This window comes from Nomia melanderi, chromosome 3, assembly GCF_051020985.1.
Source record: "Nomia melanderi isolate GNS246 chromosome 3, iyNomMela1, whole genome shotgun sequence".
Classification (NCBI taxonomy): domain Eukaryota; kingdom Metazoa; phylum Arthropoda; class Insecta; order Hymenoptera; family Halictidae; genus Nomia; species Nomia melanderi.
Window position 1 is genome coordinate 17435685 of NC_135001.1, and position 19796 is coordinate 17455480.

Genomic DNA, 19796 nt, shown 5'->3' on the forward strand with positions numbered 1-19796 from the left:
TAGGCACGATAAATCGATAGGATGCTTACTCTCGCGTTAAAAATTATTCTTCCTGTTGAAACAATTTTAAAGGATTGAAAACAGTTCCTTCGGCGTCCAGTCATGTTTTCTGCTGAAATTGGAGTGAGGAAACTAAATTTTGGGAAATACGTTGTCGAGGAGACTTTAGTTACGTTATTAAGGTATTTATACAAATAGTATAACCATATATAAATGCAATTTATAAATATAATGTGAAAAGTATGAACAGTCAAAGTATGGCTGTGAGGTAAATTTTCGCAGCTGTTTTCTTTAAATAACTATTTTTACACTATATTTTTTGTAAACTCAAGACTACCTTTCCTGTTTTGCTCTTAAAATTTTCTTCTTAACAATATGAAATACGATGTATAATAATTACGTTCTTATATTATTCCCAACTACATAAGTTTATATACTAAGTACTAAAGCTTAAGAGTCCACGTATGTTTATACAGATATGACATTGTTAACCCCTTGTTTTATTATATCTACCCAAGATCATACTGAAGACCACGTCAAACTTCATAAACATAAATATCATTTATTTCATACTGCTTGAAGAAAAATAGGTACTATTATTTCCTTACGAAGGTTTAACGCCTACTGTGAATTTACTTCTACAATAAATATTTGTACAAATTTTCCTTTTGCTGTGAAATGATTAATATTGAAACAATTCTTGGAAGCCTAACCAGGAAAAAGAATCACAAGACAAGAAGTTAACGTAGCTTTATTCTCTACTGCGTTATTGTAATATGGTTCGACTTTATCGAATTATGGCTATCATTTGTACGTGTATTATTGGATATTTCTGAGAGTACAGTGGCATACCATCATGATATGCGCAGTAGCGAACTTCATTCGCCGAAAAAGAGTTCATCAAGGATCAGTAAGGAGGTCTCCGATTGGTGCCTACAGGCGCATGCTCTTCCAAAACGTCCGCCTTCTTCGACCCCTCTATTTCAGGGCTTTATGTCAGCAAACTAATGGTTCCTTCTTCTCTATCCCATATACACTCCGGCAATGGATAAACGTTTCTGCCATACGAAGAACGCTATGAAAAAGTACCGCAAAATACTTCTTCACACGTTTACTAAACTCCGTTCAGTGGTTCTCATGAGCACGTATAGATAATTTTGGTAAATTTACGATACAAGTGAAAAATATGCTTACCGTTTACTTGTACGTATTAACCATTTACGATCGGCACATTTTTCTAGCGACAGTATCAACTAGTCGAAGCAAAGTTATTTTCGAAGTTATTTTTCTATGGGTAGTTTACAATAAATATATGAATATTAAAAATTTGTTGAAGTTAATGCGTTTTGTAAAATGTATATTTTGTAAAGAATAACAAATATAATACCTCTCGATCGTAAAATAACACTGTATTCAGAAAAAAAGAACATGCCGCCATATTGGCGACGCCGATTTCGAAAACAAATGTTAATTGTCGGCACTATGGCGGCACCGATGGCAAAGGGTTAACCAGTTAACTGCGTTCGACGGATACACACGTCACCTTAAAATCAAAATGATACTAATTTTTTCAAGGATAAATTATTTACTTTTTCAGATAAATATGTAATCCTTGTTTGTTTTGCTTTAGCTTTTCATTCGAATCTATTATAGGTGCATTTGACCTGCGTTAGACGAGTATATACTTCGTTAGTTGATTTAGAGATTCTCAATTGAAATCTGACGATTATGCTGTGATAGTTATTCAATTTTGTCAACTTCTTTTTCTACAGGAATATTTTATTTATTGAATCTATTTGTCAATTTATATTGGATGCATCTGCTTCTCTTGTTATATATTAATTGAAATCTTAAATTATCGAATCATGTAAAACCTTCTCAAAGTATTATACCAATGGTTTGTTTATAGATTGCTTAACGAATAGTTTACGTTCTTTTTTGACTTTTTAAAGTAAAGAAAATTTCTTTTTCACAATATCATTTTTAAATCCACTTTTATTCTACGTATATTTTATTGAATTAAATTATCAACAGAATAAAAATATCTGATATGAACATTTTCACATTCTTTTAGCTTCTATTATGCAATTATTATCGACGTTGTATAATATTTTAAAAGGAAATAATTTAATTGCAATTTTCGAATAATAAACACGCATTTCTTTATCTATACCGACATACTGTATTAAAGAATTTTTAAAAAACATTTAAAAGTTCAAGATTCCCACAAATTTTTATTGTGATAAACATATTTTATTGCTGACGCAATATATTTTATTAAAACATATCGAGCCATTTCTGTTTACGAGTTTCAAATATTGAGCTTTTCTATTGGCGATGTAGCATTAGTTTACAAACATCCAGAGCAAATTTCAATGCTTATCCTGATGGGTATACTAAAAGTCAATTCTGTTCTATTCCTAAAAGAATGAACAGTAATTTTAAGTTTTCTATCCTGAGCTAGTATATAGTCAACCATCTTTTCAATCACTATCCACTTACATTATTATCATCCTTAAATACTAAGTTATTCAATTGGTGAGTTACCACTCACCACTCACTTCCTTAGCAAAACTTGTTAACTAGCGAAAATGAAAAAAATGAATAATTTCTCTCACTCAATAGTACATTTCCCTACTGTATATATTTTAAATAATTTGTAGTTATCCTGAGCTTTCTTAAAATATTTAAATATTGGTACTTAAAATACAGATATAAATTCTTAATCCGTTTAATTCAATATTTGAATAAAGTAGCTTATAGACTTCTCAATAATTAAAATCGATAAGGAGTCTAGTCTGACAATAAAGCAAATATTACAATGTATTATTCTTAGAAGAAAAAATTAAGGAACATTTTCTTCCTGTTCAGTATGGCTGCCTTAGAATCTGAATCTCGATTTAGAATCAACGATGGAATATTTATATTTTCATGAATGGTGTCGTATTTTAAGTATGCCGCCTAAAATCCTTAAGAAATTTAACCATGCAAGTGACAAGAACAAATATTGAGCCTTGGGTACGTGAAACGAAATGCCGTGCATCACCTTTTCGTTAGGTGTGAAAGGAGGAAGTAACGACATGGTCAACGCACACGGAATTTCACGGATAAGTATCCACGCTTCTTCCAGGAAACCATTGTAAGCCCTTTAAAGCATGTTTCAACATATTCGGGAAGATATTGTCATTTATTCTAAAGAATGGCAGCAAATAGATTATATTATAGACGGCGAAGATGTGTTTTCAAATTGTTTCAATAACGTATGGAATCTGGGAATCTTAAATATCAAGCTCTATGGCAAATTCATGCGTACCTATGTAAGTATCTACAGCATTGTTATAAAATTCAATATTGACTTGCTTAGGAAGGTTAACTTATTAATTTACATTTTTTTTTCAACTTGAAAATTCCATTTTGTCCATGAACATTTATATGTATAAATTATATACGCAATATTTATAAAGTATATACATAATTGAAACCGACAATTGTCATATTTTACATTTCGGAGACAATGCGTGAAAATAAATGAGAATTATGTTAATAATGAAAAAATGTTTGCATCGAATTAGTATTGTATAAATATAGTTGAAATCTTTAAATTTATCAAACATGTATTTTATTGGTACAACGTGTGGTAAAATTCCCGGAGTGAACGATTCTGCTCGTGATGTGGATTTTACTCCTGTGTTTGATGCACGCTGCGCTATATAATTGAAATGATCAATCAAACACCTGTGTAAAGAAGGGTCTACTAGCGCGTGCACAAATTGCTGTGGAACGCTTTCATAGACGGAGAATTTATTGATGCCACAGAGCCTTGCTGGAAACAGCCTCACTAAAATCAGCTTCGTCGCTGTCGTTCGGTATTAAAAATATATGTAGAATTCAAATTTATGTATAATTTACGGTGTGCCGTTCAATATCGCGCAAAATCCTGTTTTAAATAAACAAGGAAAACCGTTTCAATTACATGGTTCGATAATTTTATTTTGAAATAAAAAGATACACGAAGCGTACAATAAAAATGAAATTCTACATATCATAATTGAAAAATATAATATGTCGTCGATAACAGAGTTCTTCGGATATTTATATTCTTTCTTTTAATGAAACAATGAGTTTTTATTATACGATACACATATGTTCATTGTTCTGTGTTCGTAAAACAATTTTGAAAATAATCGCCCTGCTAATAAGGTGTACTTACGTTTCGTACTTCTAAGGAAATGAAATTATTAATTGATCTACCGAAGGAAAGATCTATTTAGAATATAAATGGAAGATTAAAGAGATTGCGAGAATTCTGAAAACTGAGCGATTAATTTTCAGTATGCTCCGCGTATAACTGGTTGCTATTGGTACGGGCGCAGATATAGCCACTCTCGTGAGATATTAGACAGGTGAGCGAGTTCCCAGGGGAACAAAGCCCCCATTACCTCATCTCGCCAAACCCATCCCCATCCCCATCCCCATCCATCCCGACAAACCCTCCGTCCCTAAAACATTCATAAGAGCAGTGTAAGTGGTTTTTAATAAAGGTATTTAATCATAGGTGTCGGATTACGTGTAAATCGCCTGGTAGTGTCATCAACTGGTACAGGATTAGTCACGCCTCCAAACATATACACAGGAAATTGAGTTCGTTTGTATGTGGGCGATTTGTTTCGATGGTTTGTTAACTATGAAATGAACGAAAAAAGAAATTTTAAAAGAGACACAATGGCTATTACATACTGGCCCTGGTCGTTGTACCGATTTTAGCCATCTTGACACCATGCCCTAAGATTTCTTTCTGACCTGTGATGGGTCCAACTACTTTGTTATTAATAATTTATTGAAAATAAGAGAAAATTTCAGTCTTATTCTATGTCAACGTGTGTTGTAAGGTATAATCATTGATAATAGAGGAATAATAGTAATTTGCATTCAAACAAATTGATTAATATTTATGTTTGTTAAATTACATTTGAAATTTTCACCACAAATTTGACACGATATTGCAGAAGAAATTGTTTTACAGTAAAACAGTACTTTGTGCAAGACGTGTGCGAAACATCGTTGTAATAGACGTTAAGAATACATTATATTTGTAATTTTTATATTTACCAATAAAAATGTATGAATATATGAAATTATTAAATTTTTCGAAAACATATAGTGATGAAAAATAGTAACAGTTTTTAAAAATTTTCTTTCCTGATTTCTTGATTGTAAGACATTTCGGACACTATATTATTTACTTAATTCACATTACAACTAAATGTTCTTGCCATAGAAGTCCAAGATCTTCTTCACTCTGTAATATTCATTTCAATTACAAATCATTTTATTTTTCTTTCGTGCACATATTTCTCAAAAAGCGTATATTATTTTAATATAGTAAAAATTTGGAAATGTACATACACGTATAACAGTCACGCCCTATATTTGAAAATAAATTGTGTACTTTTTCTATTTCCACTGAAACGTATTAATTGCAAGTATTTTTCTTCGTGCGACGCTATTATTCATTTTGTAGGTGAAGCTTTGTTAACGCTGCTCAAGCACGTATACAGTTAAAGTAATTATTTCTAGTAGTTGGACATCTTGTTACAAGACCGTGTCTCCGTTTTGTCCTCTCAGTCTCTAGCGTGCCACCGTCCGTTATGATAAAACTTCGTTTCTATGTAGCACCATGTTGGCGTCCTTAAAAATGAGTTTCGTAGAACGAATTCAACGTATCGTGTTTCTCAGTTTAATTTCATCGATGGTTTGTGCAATCGTTGGGCAACAGTGCTTCGACGATGGCAATGAATTTTGTATCGACGAAAACGACATATTATCGGTGGATCTCCTGCCTGGATCATTCTTGTTTCCAGATCAGCAAGCGGCGAAAAATACATCAACTGCCTCCGAAGATAAAGTTGTCGATGGATCTATTAACGACGCATTAAGTAACATGGGTTATCACAGGTAAATTAGCGATAAATCGTTTTTGTCGATGTAACACGGGTTTGTTGTTCGTGATTTATTATAGGAAAAAGATGAATGAATATTTATGTCACGGTTACATGGCTACGGAAATTGTGAAGTTGATGAGTACACCCAGAGTTAAAAGGCGACTCGGCAGTTCAGATAATAATGAATTTCGTAACTTAGCGGATGATGATAATGTCACTGTTCATGACAAACTCCTGGCAGATGAAGGAAGCTTGAAATACAAAAATTGGCTACAACGGTAAATATTCCATGTTTTCAGTGGAAAATGAAATAATCCATTTCCTATTTGGTGTATTCATTTAGGGTGCCTAATACTTTTATTAAAAGATTTATTCCTGCGGAATTAAGGAAAGAACGCGTCACATTTTAGTAACATTCGTTACTACTCTGTAGTATTTCACATTATTTTTATTAAATATCAAACCGGAGAGACTATGAATCGCTAGATCTCATCTTTAGCGGCTGAAAATATTTTCACTTCGAAACCTGCATCAACGATCTTTAATTCTATCGTTGTTTAACATAGCCCTTTTCTAATTTATTTGAAAACATTCGAAGGGCACTGACATTTCATTCGTATACAGTATAATTCTAATATTACAAATAAATGTTATAAGAACTGGCAACATACATAGCGATTGAAGTAAAATCGAATATCTAGTGTGCCACAATGTAGAGCTACAAGAGATTAAAACTTAGTGATACTAATCATAAAAAGTAATGATAAACTATTAAATTTTGCTTAATATTTACTGTCAGTAATAAATAGTACAGAAAAACATTTGTCATAGAACAAATATTTGTTCATGTAGTAGGACGACGTTGGATGATGTGTATCGACATTACATTCCACGTAAGAAAATGAGTACAATGCAAGGATCTAAGGATGATAACCTCGAAGAATTTGATGGTGAAGTTACGGGTTATGCGATGCAGGCGCCATTGCCATCTGGCAAAGTAGGCTACTACGAGGAGCCAAGTGAAGACGATGGTAAAAATGCACTTGAAATTGATTTTATATTAACCAATTAACTGCGTTCGACGAGTACACGCTTCATTTTTTGATTTTACCCCGCGCAAGACGAGAGATTTTTGAAACTAAACTCCACAGTTCACAGGTTAATACAGACGTCAACACAAGTCAACAAATTGTTTTTTATATTAATGATATTAACACATAGCTTAAGACAATGGATTATTTATTATTCATTTATTGGACAGATCACATGATTTCGTCCTCTTCTGGACACAATATTTATTATGGTCACTCTTATGGTCACGGAAACGAACCGTACCTACACCACAGCGAAGTTTATCCCGCTATACACGAAGAACATTATTATCCAACAACTCATTATCATGAACACGAGGAAGAGTATCACAAACCGTATTATTATAAAGGGAAAGGAGGCGATCTTTCAGTAAAGGATTTCTTTGAAATTGCACTCACTGCTTTAGCGTTTCTAGCGTTCGGATTATTTCTTATCCAATTGTTGATGAACGCTATGGTAAAATATACAATATGGCTTCGTTCGATTGTCGATAGGTCTAAGTAAATTATTATTTTATAATCTCTAATTTATTGTTTTTTAGAACTCTATGAATACGACTATGCCTACAGTAGTAACAACCGCTAGACGCTCTAAGAGAAATATCGCGGGTTTACCGTTATATTATAAGAGCAACGAGGAATTGAATGAATTATCTTACAGCGTTCTGAGATCAATTGAAGGCGCTCTTGTCGCTGATTTCGATTCTGGTAACTGTCTTCGCAGAATTTTATGCGAGAACAATCATCACTCTACACAAACCAAGGATGCTCGTAAAATTTGGGTCCCTGTTTGGAGGTAAATCATTACAGAATCAGTATGAATAAATTCAATTTTTGGTAATGTGAAAAAATACTAACGCGCAATTTTATACAAGAATATAAGATTGTTACGTTAAGTTCGACGAGTCGCCAGTAATCCTCAATCCTTTCATGCATATAGATACTATTTACAAAGAGAATAAAACAATAATTTCTTTCGTCCTCAATGCGTTAATTTCAGTGATCTTTAATACCAATTTTATTGATATAATTATCTTACATAATTCCTACAACGTGAATCTTGTGAATTTTGTTTAAAATTTGATTGCGTGCTTTCTGTTATTCTTATCATTTTATAACATGCTTACAACATGTAACATTTATTAGTAAACTTCATTGTAAAAATTCTCATTATTCGCCATACTTAGTAAAAGAGGTATATCGAAATGTATTCACTTCAGTTACTTTAAACTGTATAAAAATATAGACAAATATAATAACTGAGAATGATTTACTTTTAGCTTAGGAATGAGTTGGGCGTCTGGCAGAGTAATGAAAGGATCGCCGTGGTCGTCAATGTTGGATTCTCTAAAAGCCTCTATCCTGGGTTTGGGCAGAGTAGACTGTGCTTCCTTGTATCCTGATTGCAATCTTAAGAGGGAAAGGATTAAAAGGATTCGAAGACGCCGAAGATAATTCATCACTACTTTTTCACAAAATTGTTCAGTTCTTACAGTACTTATTACTCTTAGAACAGTTACTCAATTTTTAAATACTTATTAGTATTCACAAAGCTTTTTGACTTCACCTTGCTTCAATATTTGCTGCTTGTAATGTATCTAGATCTCAAACAGAATATATAACACAATATCTGTAATATGAATATGGTTTTAAATATTCAGTTAGAAGTTAAAATAAAGGAAGAAAAATCTTTTCATTGTAACATATATATACTTTATTAACAACGGTTGTTATAAAAGGACTAAATATTTGTATTAATAGTATCATTTTTACTTTGGACAGTTCCTTCTGGTTTAATGGATGGCAAATCTCGCGGAAGCGGTAAAAGCGAGGCATATGTTGAACCCGAGGGGCAAACGTGGAAAATACTCCTCCCTCCTCTTTCTTTCACTTCGCGTACGTTCGATAATATAGGCACGTTTTTTTCATTCAGTAACGTTCGAAATGGGGCAACCTTTACGTGAAAATATCGTACCTTAAATTTCGTGTGCACTGTAACTCATACAATTGTCAAAATTATAGTCCGTTTTTCGCAGTAATTTGACAAATTTTTGTAGGATTTTGTAATTTTTCTAACTATGCAATTCATTAAGAAACAGAACAAGGAATGTTTATAACGTAATGTAAATCATTTCAGAACCTCATTTAATAAAGATACTTCTTCAAAATATGTACCTAGTATCTCCTAAGTTAATCATTCTTCGAACATTTAAATCCGACATATTCTTAAAAGAATTTGGATGAAACATTCTGGATTATTTTTTAATTACAAGTCTCTGAAAAGTGAACTATTTATAACTTTGAATTGAATGAAGATTTATTGGAAAGGTTTAATTCATATATTAAACAGAGCAAAATATAACTCTTAATAATAATATTATTATTAGTTTTCACATACTGTCGTCGAAAATTTAGTTATCATTAGTAAAGGAAATCTTTAAGAAGTCTTCACAAAAATAAACTATTAATGTAAAAATAAATGTGTATATTTAATTAAAAAGTATACAAATAAATATTTATATTATTAACTTATTCACTAAAAAGAAACATCTTCATCGCGATTTCTTTTTTATGTTCGTTTAATAATACACTTTTTGTCAGGGTTAGTAATGTTAATTTATAATCATATGAACTTACTTGCTCAACAGATACTCCTATAGGTTCTCTGTTTATTATCCAAAGAATTTTGGATTCGCTAGTTTGTACTCTCATAGATCCCCAATATAAAAAGTAATCTTGATTGAACGGTCTTACAATATTCGTCAACTTGCTGGGCATAATGCGAACCGAGGAATTTGCGACTTGGATAACAGACAAATGTTTCAGAATATCATGTATAAATTGATTTGGTTCGTTGCGCAACTAAACACGTAAAAATTGTACAGTTGCACTGTTCATTTAACTTGCATTGCTTATTTGCACTCGAAACTATTACCTTAAAAAAATATACTACAACAATGATGCCATCAATCCGTCGAAGTGCTAAATCAAACTTTTCGTAGTCACTCTTGAAGAATACTACATGAAGTTCCATAGGCATACTGTAAATGGAATAAAATTAAGCGAAATTATTTTGAAAGAAAATTAACCTTAATCAACTGTTGTACTATCTATCTTTCTAACTTAAAGTCAAAATGCTTCTAAAATATAGACATTATTTTAACTACTTTAGTTTCCACAATAAACATCTTCGTTAATAAATTTAATTTAGATAAAACAGTAATCGGATGAAGGAGGATAGAAATGTTAAACAATCGATTACTTTATATCGTTGTACGTATGTTATACGAAATATAGACATTTACACCTTTTATAATTCATATAAGTAATTGTCAAGGAAAAGATAACATATGTTCACATTTCATAAATATTCATATATTTACTATACTAATATTAAAATACTTTACGTCCGAAATTTCTCTAAATTAATAATCAACGAATTTTATGTTTAAAGAGATCATTTCTAACGAATTTTTGTATTCATAAATAAACTTCTGAAGGTATTATTTCGTATAAACGGCCACAGGCTATTTCCGATAATTATAAAAATATTTGAGAATTGAGAATTCTCTTCCAGCGGCAATTAAAAAAATTATTGCTGCGTAGATTATACATAGTTTAAAAAATAATAAAATATTACAACATATTTGAAACCTTGCACCGTCAATCGAGTGCTCGCTACCGTTCATCTCGTTCTCTCCCCAATGAAAATGCAGTTGAGAAAAAACATAGCTTCCTTTAAGTGGACCACCGGTAAGATAAGGTCGTTCTGTATCCCAGGTTGCACTAAGAATCACTGTTAAAAGTTAATGAGTTGCAGTAATCACTTAGGAACAATACGGCACAAAACAAGTGTGGTACCTGTGTGACCTGTATTAGTTATTTTTAGTTTCCTGGGAGTTACATCAATATTAACCCATTCTAAAGGTGTCAAGTTGATAACTTTCATAAAACTGATATCCAAATTTATTGGAGATTCCAAATTGCCGTCGGTAAAACCTAAGCCTTGAATGAGAATAGCGTTTTCTGTGTTCGGATCAAGTTCTAAAACATTATTTGTCAAATATATAATAACTAATACACATTGATGCTTGATATAAGATTTTTGCATACCTGTTTTATTCATCTTGTGTTACAAACGACTTCACGTTAAATTATATCAAAACTCGATCCTTTTTCAATTAATTGCAACTTCAGTTAGTATTACTCAGCTACCTATTTATCATACTTTTTTTTTACTAAATGTAATCATTTATTCCTATTAGATTTATTTACGATTCCTTACATATTTTTTACGAACTACTCTACTGTAGCAATGTTAACTCCGCAACAAATAATAAGTAAAATCATACATATATATATATATATACTAAAAAAATTGCTACATTCATTAATAATTTCGAAAGTTTTTATTAGCGTTTAGTATTAATCGTGTAAATTATAAGTTTTCTTTCCCTCTCTTACTATCAACCCCATTTTAAAAATTGTAGCTGAATTATGTTTCAATTAAGCTTATTACCCGCGTGATGCGTTATATTAATGAACTCTAATTTAATAGGAAGATCTAGACAATGAGCTGCTAATAAAAGCAAATGAAACAGATGCTATACGAATCTTTGTTAGTATTTTTGTAAACGACATACTATAACGTCACCTATATTTAAATAAAAAAAAGTAATAACACAAAATTTCTGTTGAAATACTACTTACATTTGTATAAATATTAATATTATTTGCACTCATTATATATTAAAAGTTTTACGTAAATCGAAACATTTGCTAACAGCTAATTAAAATATGCGTATCGCGTTATAGTTCTTCATTCTTTTCATCACTTATATTATTCCCTCATTTTCTCCTGCAGTATGACTAGTATCTGAGACTACCTCTAAAAATTACAAAAACTAAATACAATTACATTCTAAGTAATCTCTGCACATGGATTACGCACGAAAAATCGGTAAATCTGACAAACCCAAGGAATGGAGGAAAGAAATGCCCACGTCTGTACTTACAACTGACCCAACCTTCAAGAAGGATCGGCCTCACGCCGAAGATCCTCCATTGATCAATTGGAAGAAGTGGTTGGCAAACCGAAGAAAACAATACAAGCATATTAAATCCTCATCCGGTCGCCATCAAACCGATCAAATAATGAATGCCTGCGAAACCATTCGTCCGTTAATCGAAATGCGAAATTTAATGGACTATGCCAATTCCCCGGTTTTTTCCGACAGCGTTCGTGGAGGGCCAGAATTTTGGAAAACTCCGCAAGCACTGTCCAACCGAGGCGAACAATGTCTACCAGACGTTACAGTTACACCGAGCAAAAAGGAATTAAATGTACTTCCAGAATTGATGTACGTCGACTTGCCAGAGTTAATAGAAAAAGAAAAAGATCTCGTTAGTTTAAAATCCAAAGAACCATCGTGGAAAAGAAGTCAGTATCTGATGGATCGGAAAGCTCAGTTGTCGAAGGAAATTCAATCGTTAGTCCCGAAGGAACCGGAAACGAAGCACTTGGTGATTCAAGGTCGCGCTCCACAGCCGAAAACGAAACCCACGAGAATCCCAGTGATAACAGTTTCTAACGACTCTTTTAAAGAAGACGAAGAAGAGGCTGAGTGTGAACCGGAAGTTCTCCAAGAGCAGGCGGTAGTTCTAAGGATTCAAGACCGAGAAATAGTTTGGAAGAGACGTGTCTCTGAACGCGGAAAGGCCGATGCAATCTCGTGGAACGTAACATTCTCGTCGCAAGTGAATAGAAGGCAGGAGAAACAGATCGAATTGGAGAACAAAGGAAATCGTGTGATTATTTACGAATGGCGGGACGCGAGCTGTGTGCCAACGACGATACCCTTGAAAAGACGAGTAAGCCCGTTTTTCTTCAATAAAACCAAAGAAGTGATTCTACCCGGGCAAATTGTTCAATTAACATTTTGGTATCGACCTCGAGTGTCCGGTGTTTCTTCCGAACTTTGGAGATTCAAAACTGATCCCGAATTGTGTCCGTCGCCATTGTTGTTCCGTCTTTCCGGATGCTCGGACACCGCACCCGTGGACAGCAACATTCGTAATGACGTTGATGAATATTTGGATGGTTGTATTCGGGATTCAACGGTGAGAGATGTTATCAACGAAATTCTGGAAGACATGTATTCCGTTAAATCCTGCGAACCGTATTATGGTAGTCTGTTTTTGGAATCAGAGGTATTCTTAACGAAGAATCCACTGTGCTTTTATCATCCGAGTGTTGTAACCGAATTTCATAAGTTATATTACGCCGCTACGAAGCCAAAGAACCAACGTTGGAACATGTGTATAGAGGATCTCCGTGAGATTTTGTTGAAAATCAATCAGCCGGATCGTAGACGAGATATGCTGTCAGAATTTAGTCGGCTTTACAAGGAATGTCTGAAACCTACTTTACGCATACCTGATCCTTACACCAAGCACGAGATGGTGTACAATTTGTTTTGTTCCTTCTTCAATCGGTTCGAGGTCGAAAGTGAGTACTCTAAGCGCGCTTGTTTCGCGAAAGAGGACAAAGTAGATGTCACAGTGTCGGAAGTGGTTAATATAAAACCGACAACGTCGCAAGTAACAATTAAGAGTAACAGTACACGAAATAAACGGAGCAGGAGGTCGACTGCTTCCGCTCAGAGTATTCAAGTTCAAGAAGCTATTAAAAAATCTTCTCTTGTAATTAACACTCGACCATATAAAGAAGTATTTTTCATTCGCGTCCGTGAACAGTTAGAAGTAACATTGAAACAAATAATTGCAACGATCGATTCGTTTAATAATCTGAATCAGTCTGACAAGTAAACAGTTAGAGACCAGTTAAACACAGTTATGTAGAATTTAATGCAAAACTAAATGTATTCATTTAATGATACAAATACAGTGGCTTTTCATTGTTAGTGTCTTTTCCAATTCTTTTCAAGCCTTTTTTTATTCAATCTATTCAACCAAACAACGAATAGATTACATTTTAAAACTAACGATTGAAACTTGTTCTTTTACTTCAATGTGACCGACCCAATAAACATGTTTAAAAAATACCACCTTTTAACAGTAATAACAACTTTTTAGTATGCTATTGTATATAATTTTCAGAATTGTGAATGTTAGAAAGATTTTAGTACCTTATGTTAGTAAATAATCAATATTTGTTTTTCTGTCTGCGTAGGCAACTTAAAACGTCAACTACTTCTACAAGACTGTTGTAAATAATTGTTCATTTTGCAAAATATAATAAGTAGAAAAAAATACTAATCAAAGAGAAGTTACGAAACGAATTGTAAGGGTAATTAATATACGGCGGAATGTGATACTCTGTCTTTTATGGAAAACTACTATTAAATGACAAATCTAATTTTTAATTTAATTTTTCTAAATGTTGCCATGCTATTATTAATCATCCCTCTATGTTAACGCACATTACAATGTACGAAAAATTTAATTATTTTATTTCCTTTTAATAAATCCAAATTTAAAAAAAAAGTATATTAAATAAAATCGAAATAAATATATTTTTACTGTTAACACAAATACAATATAATCGGTGTTATATTTACCCATGATACGTACAAAATTATTGACAAAATCCGAGTCGACAATATTAATTGAATTATATCAGCTTAAGACACAGCTAAATATATCTTTCTGCATTTTAAGGGTTGTATATCCCGCCGATTCGACTTTATACACTGTCCATCCTTGTTCCGTAATTTCCGAAATTCGTCCAACTGTAGGTTTTTTAGTCGTTGAGACAATAAAAACTTATTACGTCTGGTGAAACACTTACTTGGCTGGATTTTATTGGAATGACTACAGGAAACACGATCCACGTAACACACTCGCTGAAATCACCGATATTGTACGAACCTGGATACGTGTAATATCTGCTACAATAGGTTGCACTGCGCATAAAGGATAACGAATCTAGAACAAATGCGCACACTGTATTTGATGTATGTCTTATGAAATAAATATTATTTTATCAAGATTCTAATTTTACTAGTACATTTATAATTAATATTAAACACTGAAATATATTTAATACTTTACAGTGTAAATCTATAAAATTTATTTATTTGTATATTTATTGTTATTATATTAACACGTTTTCTGCCTAGCTGGTTTATGAGCTTACTGGGTGGTATTTTAACTTCTGAATCAGCCTCGACAACATACTTCAAATTCTCCGTTATCCTTTCCATTTGTGGATTAACACAAGCACAACAAGTAGGCTGCACCTTTCATAATGTTACGTGTTTGTACTTGTAACTGTCAATAAACTGAGTTGCAACAGAATGTAACAATAGTATGTACAGTAGAACATCGAATTTCCAATTTAATTGGGCGATCAACAGGAAAGTTTAATCGTATATGTCTTCAGATACAATTTAACCCTTTGAGTGCTGAACACTCCCAGCCGTAACGTTCCGTGTGGACGGAATATATTTTCGCTCATCTGAAGATCGATGAATTATGTTAATTCATACAATTAAGTAAGCTGTAGTTAAATTCAAATTATGGTTCCTCAGTTTCAGCGAATTCAATCATGCCAAGAAATGCGTATATTAATCGCATTCACTTATAATTATCACCGAAAAACGCATATATGCGTCCACACTCGAAGGGTTAAGAATCCGAATTATTGGATCGCAAGAAGTAAAGTAATCATTAAGTTAGTGGATAATTATCTAGTAAGACTCTAAACGATCTGTGACTCGATTAATCCAAGTTCTACTGTAAGTATCGTGAAAATATCATACTAAAAACAAATGCGCCAGGATGCACAAGCCATCTTTATGTCTCTGACATTCTTCGAACGATATGTACTTCCGATTCCAATGTACCGCATGACACTCCATCGAATACCTTGATAATATGACATTCGTGAGAAACGCAGAAATCGTTATTGCCGCACTAATTAGCTGTTTACCAAGTGCCATTGATTGTATGCTCAGCGCCCATGCAATTATCCTCCCCCCAGTGAAAATGAACTTCGTAGAATTCGTACACGTCGCTTGCCAATGGTCCACCGGAAACCGTAGATGGAATTCGATCTCCAGTTAAAATTACTTTCGCTAAATATTATAATAATACTTTTAGTAATCATATATAACCTCTTGTAATTGGTAACTCAATCGAAGCTGCGGTTTTTAACACTAAAACTGCCAGACAGCTCGAAATCACACATTCCTGATTTCTTCTATGACAATCATTGAAATAATACAGGCGTTTCTCACAGAAATTACTTAATACTTTGGCCTATGATTTCTTCCTCAACTGTGATAGATATGACTATTTTGTTGTTTATAATTTATTGTATAAAGAGAATTGTTCTGGGTGTACTATATAGGTGTCATAGTTAAAATTTTAGGAACAATGTTCAATTTGAATTCGAGAGAATTCAATAATATTTATATTTGTTGACTTGTGTTTAAAATCTTCGCAACGAGTCTGACATTTTATTATAAGAAGAAATAAATATTACCTATGTGTCCAGTATTTATAAGGTGCGCTTCCCCGTCCTGCAACCAATGGCCGTTTAAAACAAGAGGAGGATATCTACGTGTCCGTGTTAGTCTATCGTCCAAGTCAATCGGAGATTGACCTGTTGTTGGTAAGCCTTGAGAGGTTGTTGAATAATATATAAGTATTTCATCTGTATCGCATAACCTAATTAAACGCTATAGATTTATTTTACCTATAGGACCGTTGTATTCCGACATTTTTACAATTTATATTGAATATTTATCGAAATGGAACGTGTAAATGCATACTTGAAACTTTATGTTTTCTCATAGGAAAACATAATGAAAAATTATCGCGTATATAAAATATTAGCAGGTTATATATCAATGTGACATTTGAGAAACAGATGAATAGTTGATTGCGTCATTCTTTGCGCTAATTTCAAGTAACTTTTAAAGAACTGTACTTATTTTTAACTGTAGAGCCCAACTATTTTTCATAGGCATGTTGTATAAAAGTGTATATATTTGTGTATATTTTTATAAAATGTTGCAAATCAGTCATGCACAGAAAGAAGAAAAATGTAATTTTGTCATGCAATAAAGCTGTCGCTGGCAAAGAAAATTTTTCTTCTGTGAAGACGTTGTTGCATTCTACCATTTTCTACTATATTTTGCAGTTTACCATCGTAGAGGCCTCTAAATGCATCTATCTGTAAAGAGAAGAAAGATTCAAATGAAATATGTTGGTAAAGTTTAAAACTAATATACTGTAAAAAGTATTCGGTAAAAAATACTTGACGAAGCGATATTTTTATCACGCTAGGTGAAATTATCCAAATAACGCATTCGTTGTACGGCGGTGTTGTGAGAGAACCGGAATAAACGTAATATCCCTGTGCCAAACACGCTTCCAACATCCAAAGCAGACAAGTCGCTAAATGTAGTTTCAAAATGTTATTAACTTTGAATACGATTTTAAATGTAAATTTGAAATTTCGAAAAAACCTTACTGAAACTGTAATTATCATTCTATCAACCATTCATAACACAATTTATAAGTATTACAATGAACTTATTAACAAAAACATTGAAACCATTATTTAAACAGTATAATAAAATTTCATTTTTCGAATAATTAGAAACATTATAATAATTTCGTTAATTTTAAGAATTAATTTATTCGACTGAATGGGAAAATTCGCAACGAATAGATTCTATCAATGGGGGAACAATTATGTGTAGTAATAACATTAATACATTTCATGAAATAATTTTTAGAAAATATATTACTTGGCGGAATGTTAGTTCTGCTTCCCATTCTTTTAATCTTGCACAAGTTATCCGTAATAGGTGAAAGAGAAGGATTATCGGGCATTCCCGGGCAGCCGACAACCTATTCAAATATAAAAAGTGTTCGGTAACTCGTGGTACAACCGAGCGGAGCCAGTTTTTCGTGAAGAAGTTAATACCAAATATAAAATTCTTCGAGGATTCGTTTTCGAGAAACTTTAAATTATAAACAATGCTTCCCAACGCAGTGGTATTGAGCAAGCTCAGCGTGCAATAATAATAACGCGATTCAATCAAACGGTTTAATATTATATTTTTCCCATTTTGTGTATTTTGCTCTATGAAACGTGTTAATTACAGTTTATCTTAAAACTTTTCCTACTTGTATGAGATACGAGAGTATGGCAATTCCATCCGGTCGATCCAGACATCTTTCCATGCTTCCATAACGGGTATTCCAGTGTATTACCTGTGCTTCCATCGAATACCTATTACAAACGATTTAAATGGAATAATCAACGTTACTACTTATAAGTTAGTATAAGCAGTATTTTCTAACCAAATACCATCTATAGAATGTTCCGCGCCAAATGAATTTTCAGCACCCCAACGAAACTGCACATTTTTAAACTGAAATTCCTCGTTGGCCAGAGGACCACCTTTCATGGTAGGCAATATTTCATTTGAAAATTCAATCTTAACTGAAAATTATTTGATATAATACCAGGTCTTTTCCGCGTTGTATAATTTTATAGATTATGTGTTTGATATTGTTCAACATATTCATTAAACATCAGCATCAACTTTCATGATCGACGGAGTGTGATCATTGGACATTAATAAAATTTATTGTTATAGTCGAATGTTAATTATTGAGTCGATGAATTTTATTTTTACGATTAAGGTCGAACGCACTCTTTCATATTATTTATAATATAGACTTTATTATAGTACTTTCTAATACTTATTTGTTTATATAAAATATTCTAATTGATATTTGATTTGAATAAAAAAATTATTATCTTTGAGGAAATGATGGATGCTTCTGGAACAATTGACCATGGTTAGGTTCAAAGATTTTTATAACTCGAATATCGATGTAACTGTTGATATTATACAATATATAATACCTATATTATACATTTTATTGTGAATAAAATTTATTCGTTTTTATCAGCGCTTGTAATAAATTATATGTTGAAATAGGATTAATAAAAATGATCAAAATTAACTCGAATTATCCGATATCTAAATATATCCAGACGAATTAAAATATTTGCAAAGAACCTGTTTTGCCTGTGTTTGTCATTGTAGCTGAACCTTCATCAGGCCAATAGTTAGTTAAATATAAAGGTGGGAATTTTTTAAGCCAAGTAGCCGTTCTGCTTAAATTAATCGGCGATTGCTGCCATTTTGGTAATCCCGAAGATGACGTGCAAATAATTCCAGCAAGTTTCGAAACTTTTGCAACTATTCGAAATATAGAATTAACTAAATTATGGTGCAAGATATCGTTAATAAGAGAATAAAAAATAACTTACACATTTCTACTAACCTGATTTTTTACTTTTCTTGCTTATCTTTCTTTTCGTCGACGTCCTTTTTACTGCAACTTTTGCCACCGACATGTTTTTACTTAATTTTAAGAAATTTTCAAAGAACTGCAAGTACTTTTAACTCCATAGCCAAAATAGATGACAAAATTGGGTACTTTCTTGCTGTTTACATATTTGAAACTTCGCAACTAAGTTTGTCGCACATTATCAATCATTAATTTGTTTTATTAAACCTATCAAGTATCTTATTGATTTTGTCAGTAATAAAGAAAGTCTAACATGTTTTTAGTATCGCGTAAACATTTTATGAACTTTAGATCAAAATGAACTTTAGATCAATATAAATTTATGTTTATAATCATGCATCTTTGTTCAAAATTGTCTGGCATGTCTCGAGTATGTATAAAAATTTCCTCTGGCACTCAA

At 32.4% G+C, this 19796-nt stretch overlaps 5 protein-coding genes across 5 annotated transcripts; 2 read left to right on the forward strand and 3 right to left on the reverse strand.

Annotated features, from left to right (window-relative positions):
* Positions 1 to 5677: 5677 nt before the first annotated feature.
* On the forward strand, positions 5678 to 8488 carry LOC116429291 (uncharacterized). The gene is made up of 6 exons (XM_031982058.2): positions 5678 to 5955; positions 6020 to 6220; positions 6795 to 6973; positions 7204 to 7490; positions 7576 to 7829; positions 8314 to 8488. Exons 1-6 carry the CDS (start codon positions 5678 to 5680, stop codon positions 8486 to 8488), a joined length of 1374 nt encoding a protein of 457 aa, XP_031837918.2.
* Positions 8489 to 9161: 673 nt separating this feature from the next.
* Positions 9162 to 11159, reverse strand: LOC116429290 (carbonic anhydrase 13). The gene is made up of 6 exons (XM_076365739.1): positions 11147 to 11159; positions 10895 to 11077; positions 10688 to 10829; positions 9969 to 10074; positions 9671 to 9895; positions 9162 to 9218 (listed from the first exon to the last, which is right to left on the reverse strand). Exons 1-6 carry the CDS (start codon positions 11157 to 11159, stop codon positions 9162 to 9164), a joined length of 726 nt encoding a protein of 241 aa, XP_076221854.1.
* An 812-nt stretch (positions 11160 to 11971) lies between these two features.
* LOC116429321 (MYCBP-associated protein) lies at positions 11972 to 13861 on the forward strand. Its single transcript, XM_031982142.2, has one exon. It carries the CDS (start codon positions 11972 to 11974, stop codon positions 13859 to 13861), a length of 1890 nt encoding a protein of 629 aa, XP_031838002.2.
* Positions 13862 to 14676: 815 nt separating this feature from the next.
* On the reverse strand, positions 14677 to 16779 carry LOC116429244 (carbonic anhydrase 2-like). Its single transcript, XM_031981984.2, has 7 exons — positions 16755 to 16779; positions 16542 to 16676; positions 15987 to 16131; positions 15817 to 15922; positions 15192 to 15294; positions 14844 to 14980; positions 14677 to 14784 (listed from the first exon to the last, which is right to left on the reverse strand). The coding sequence occupies exons 1-7, from the start codon at positions 16777 to 16779 to the stop codon at positions 14677 to 14679; spliced, it is 759 nt and encodes a 252-aa protein (XP_031837844.1).
* Positions 16780 to 17114: 335 nt separating this feature from the next.
* LOC116429289 (carbonic anhydrase 1-like) lies at positions 17115 to 19442 on the reverse strand. The gene is given in 7 exon segments (XM_076365740.1): positions 17115 to 17234; positions 17319 to 17458; positions 17815 to 17917; positions 18197 to 18349; positions 18352 to 18515; positions 19102 to 19284; positions 19370 to 19442. Coding segments are annotated over 7 exon segments (936 nt in total).
* Positions 19443 to 19796: the final 354 nt, after the last annotated feature.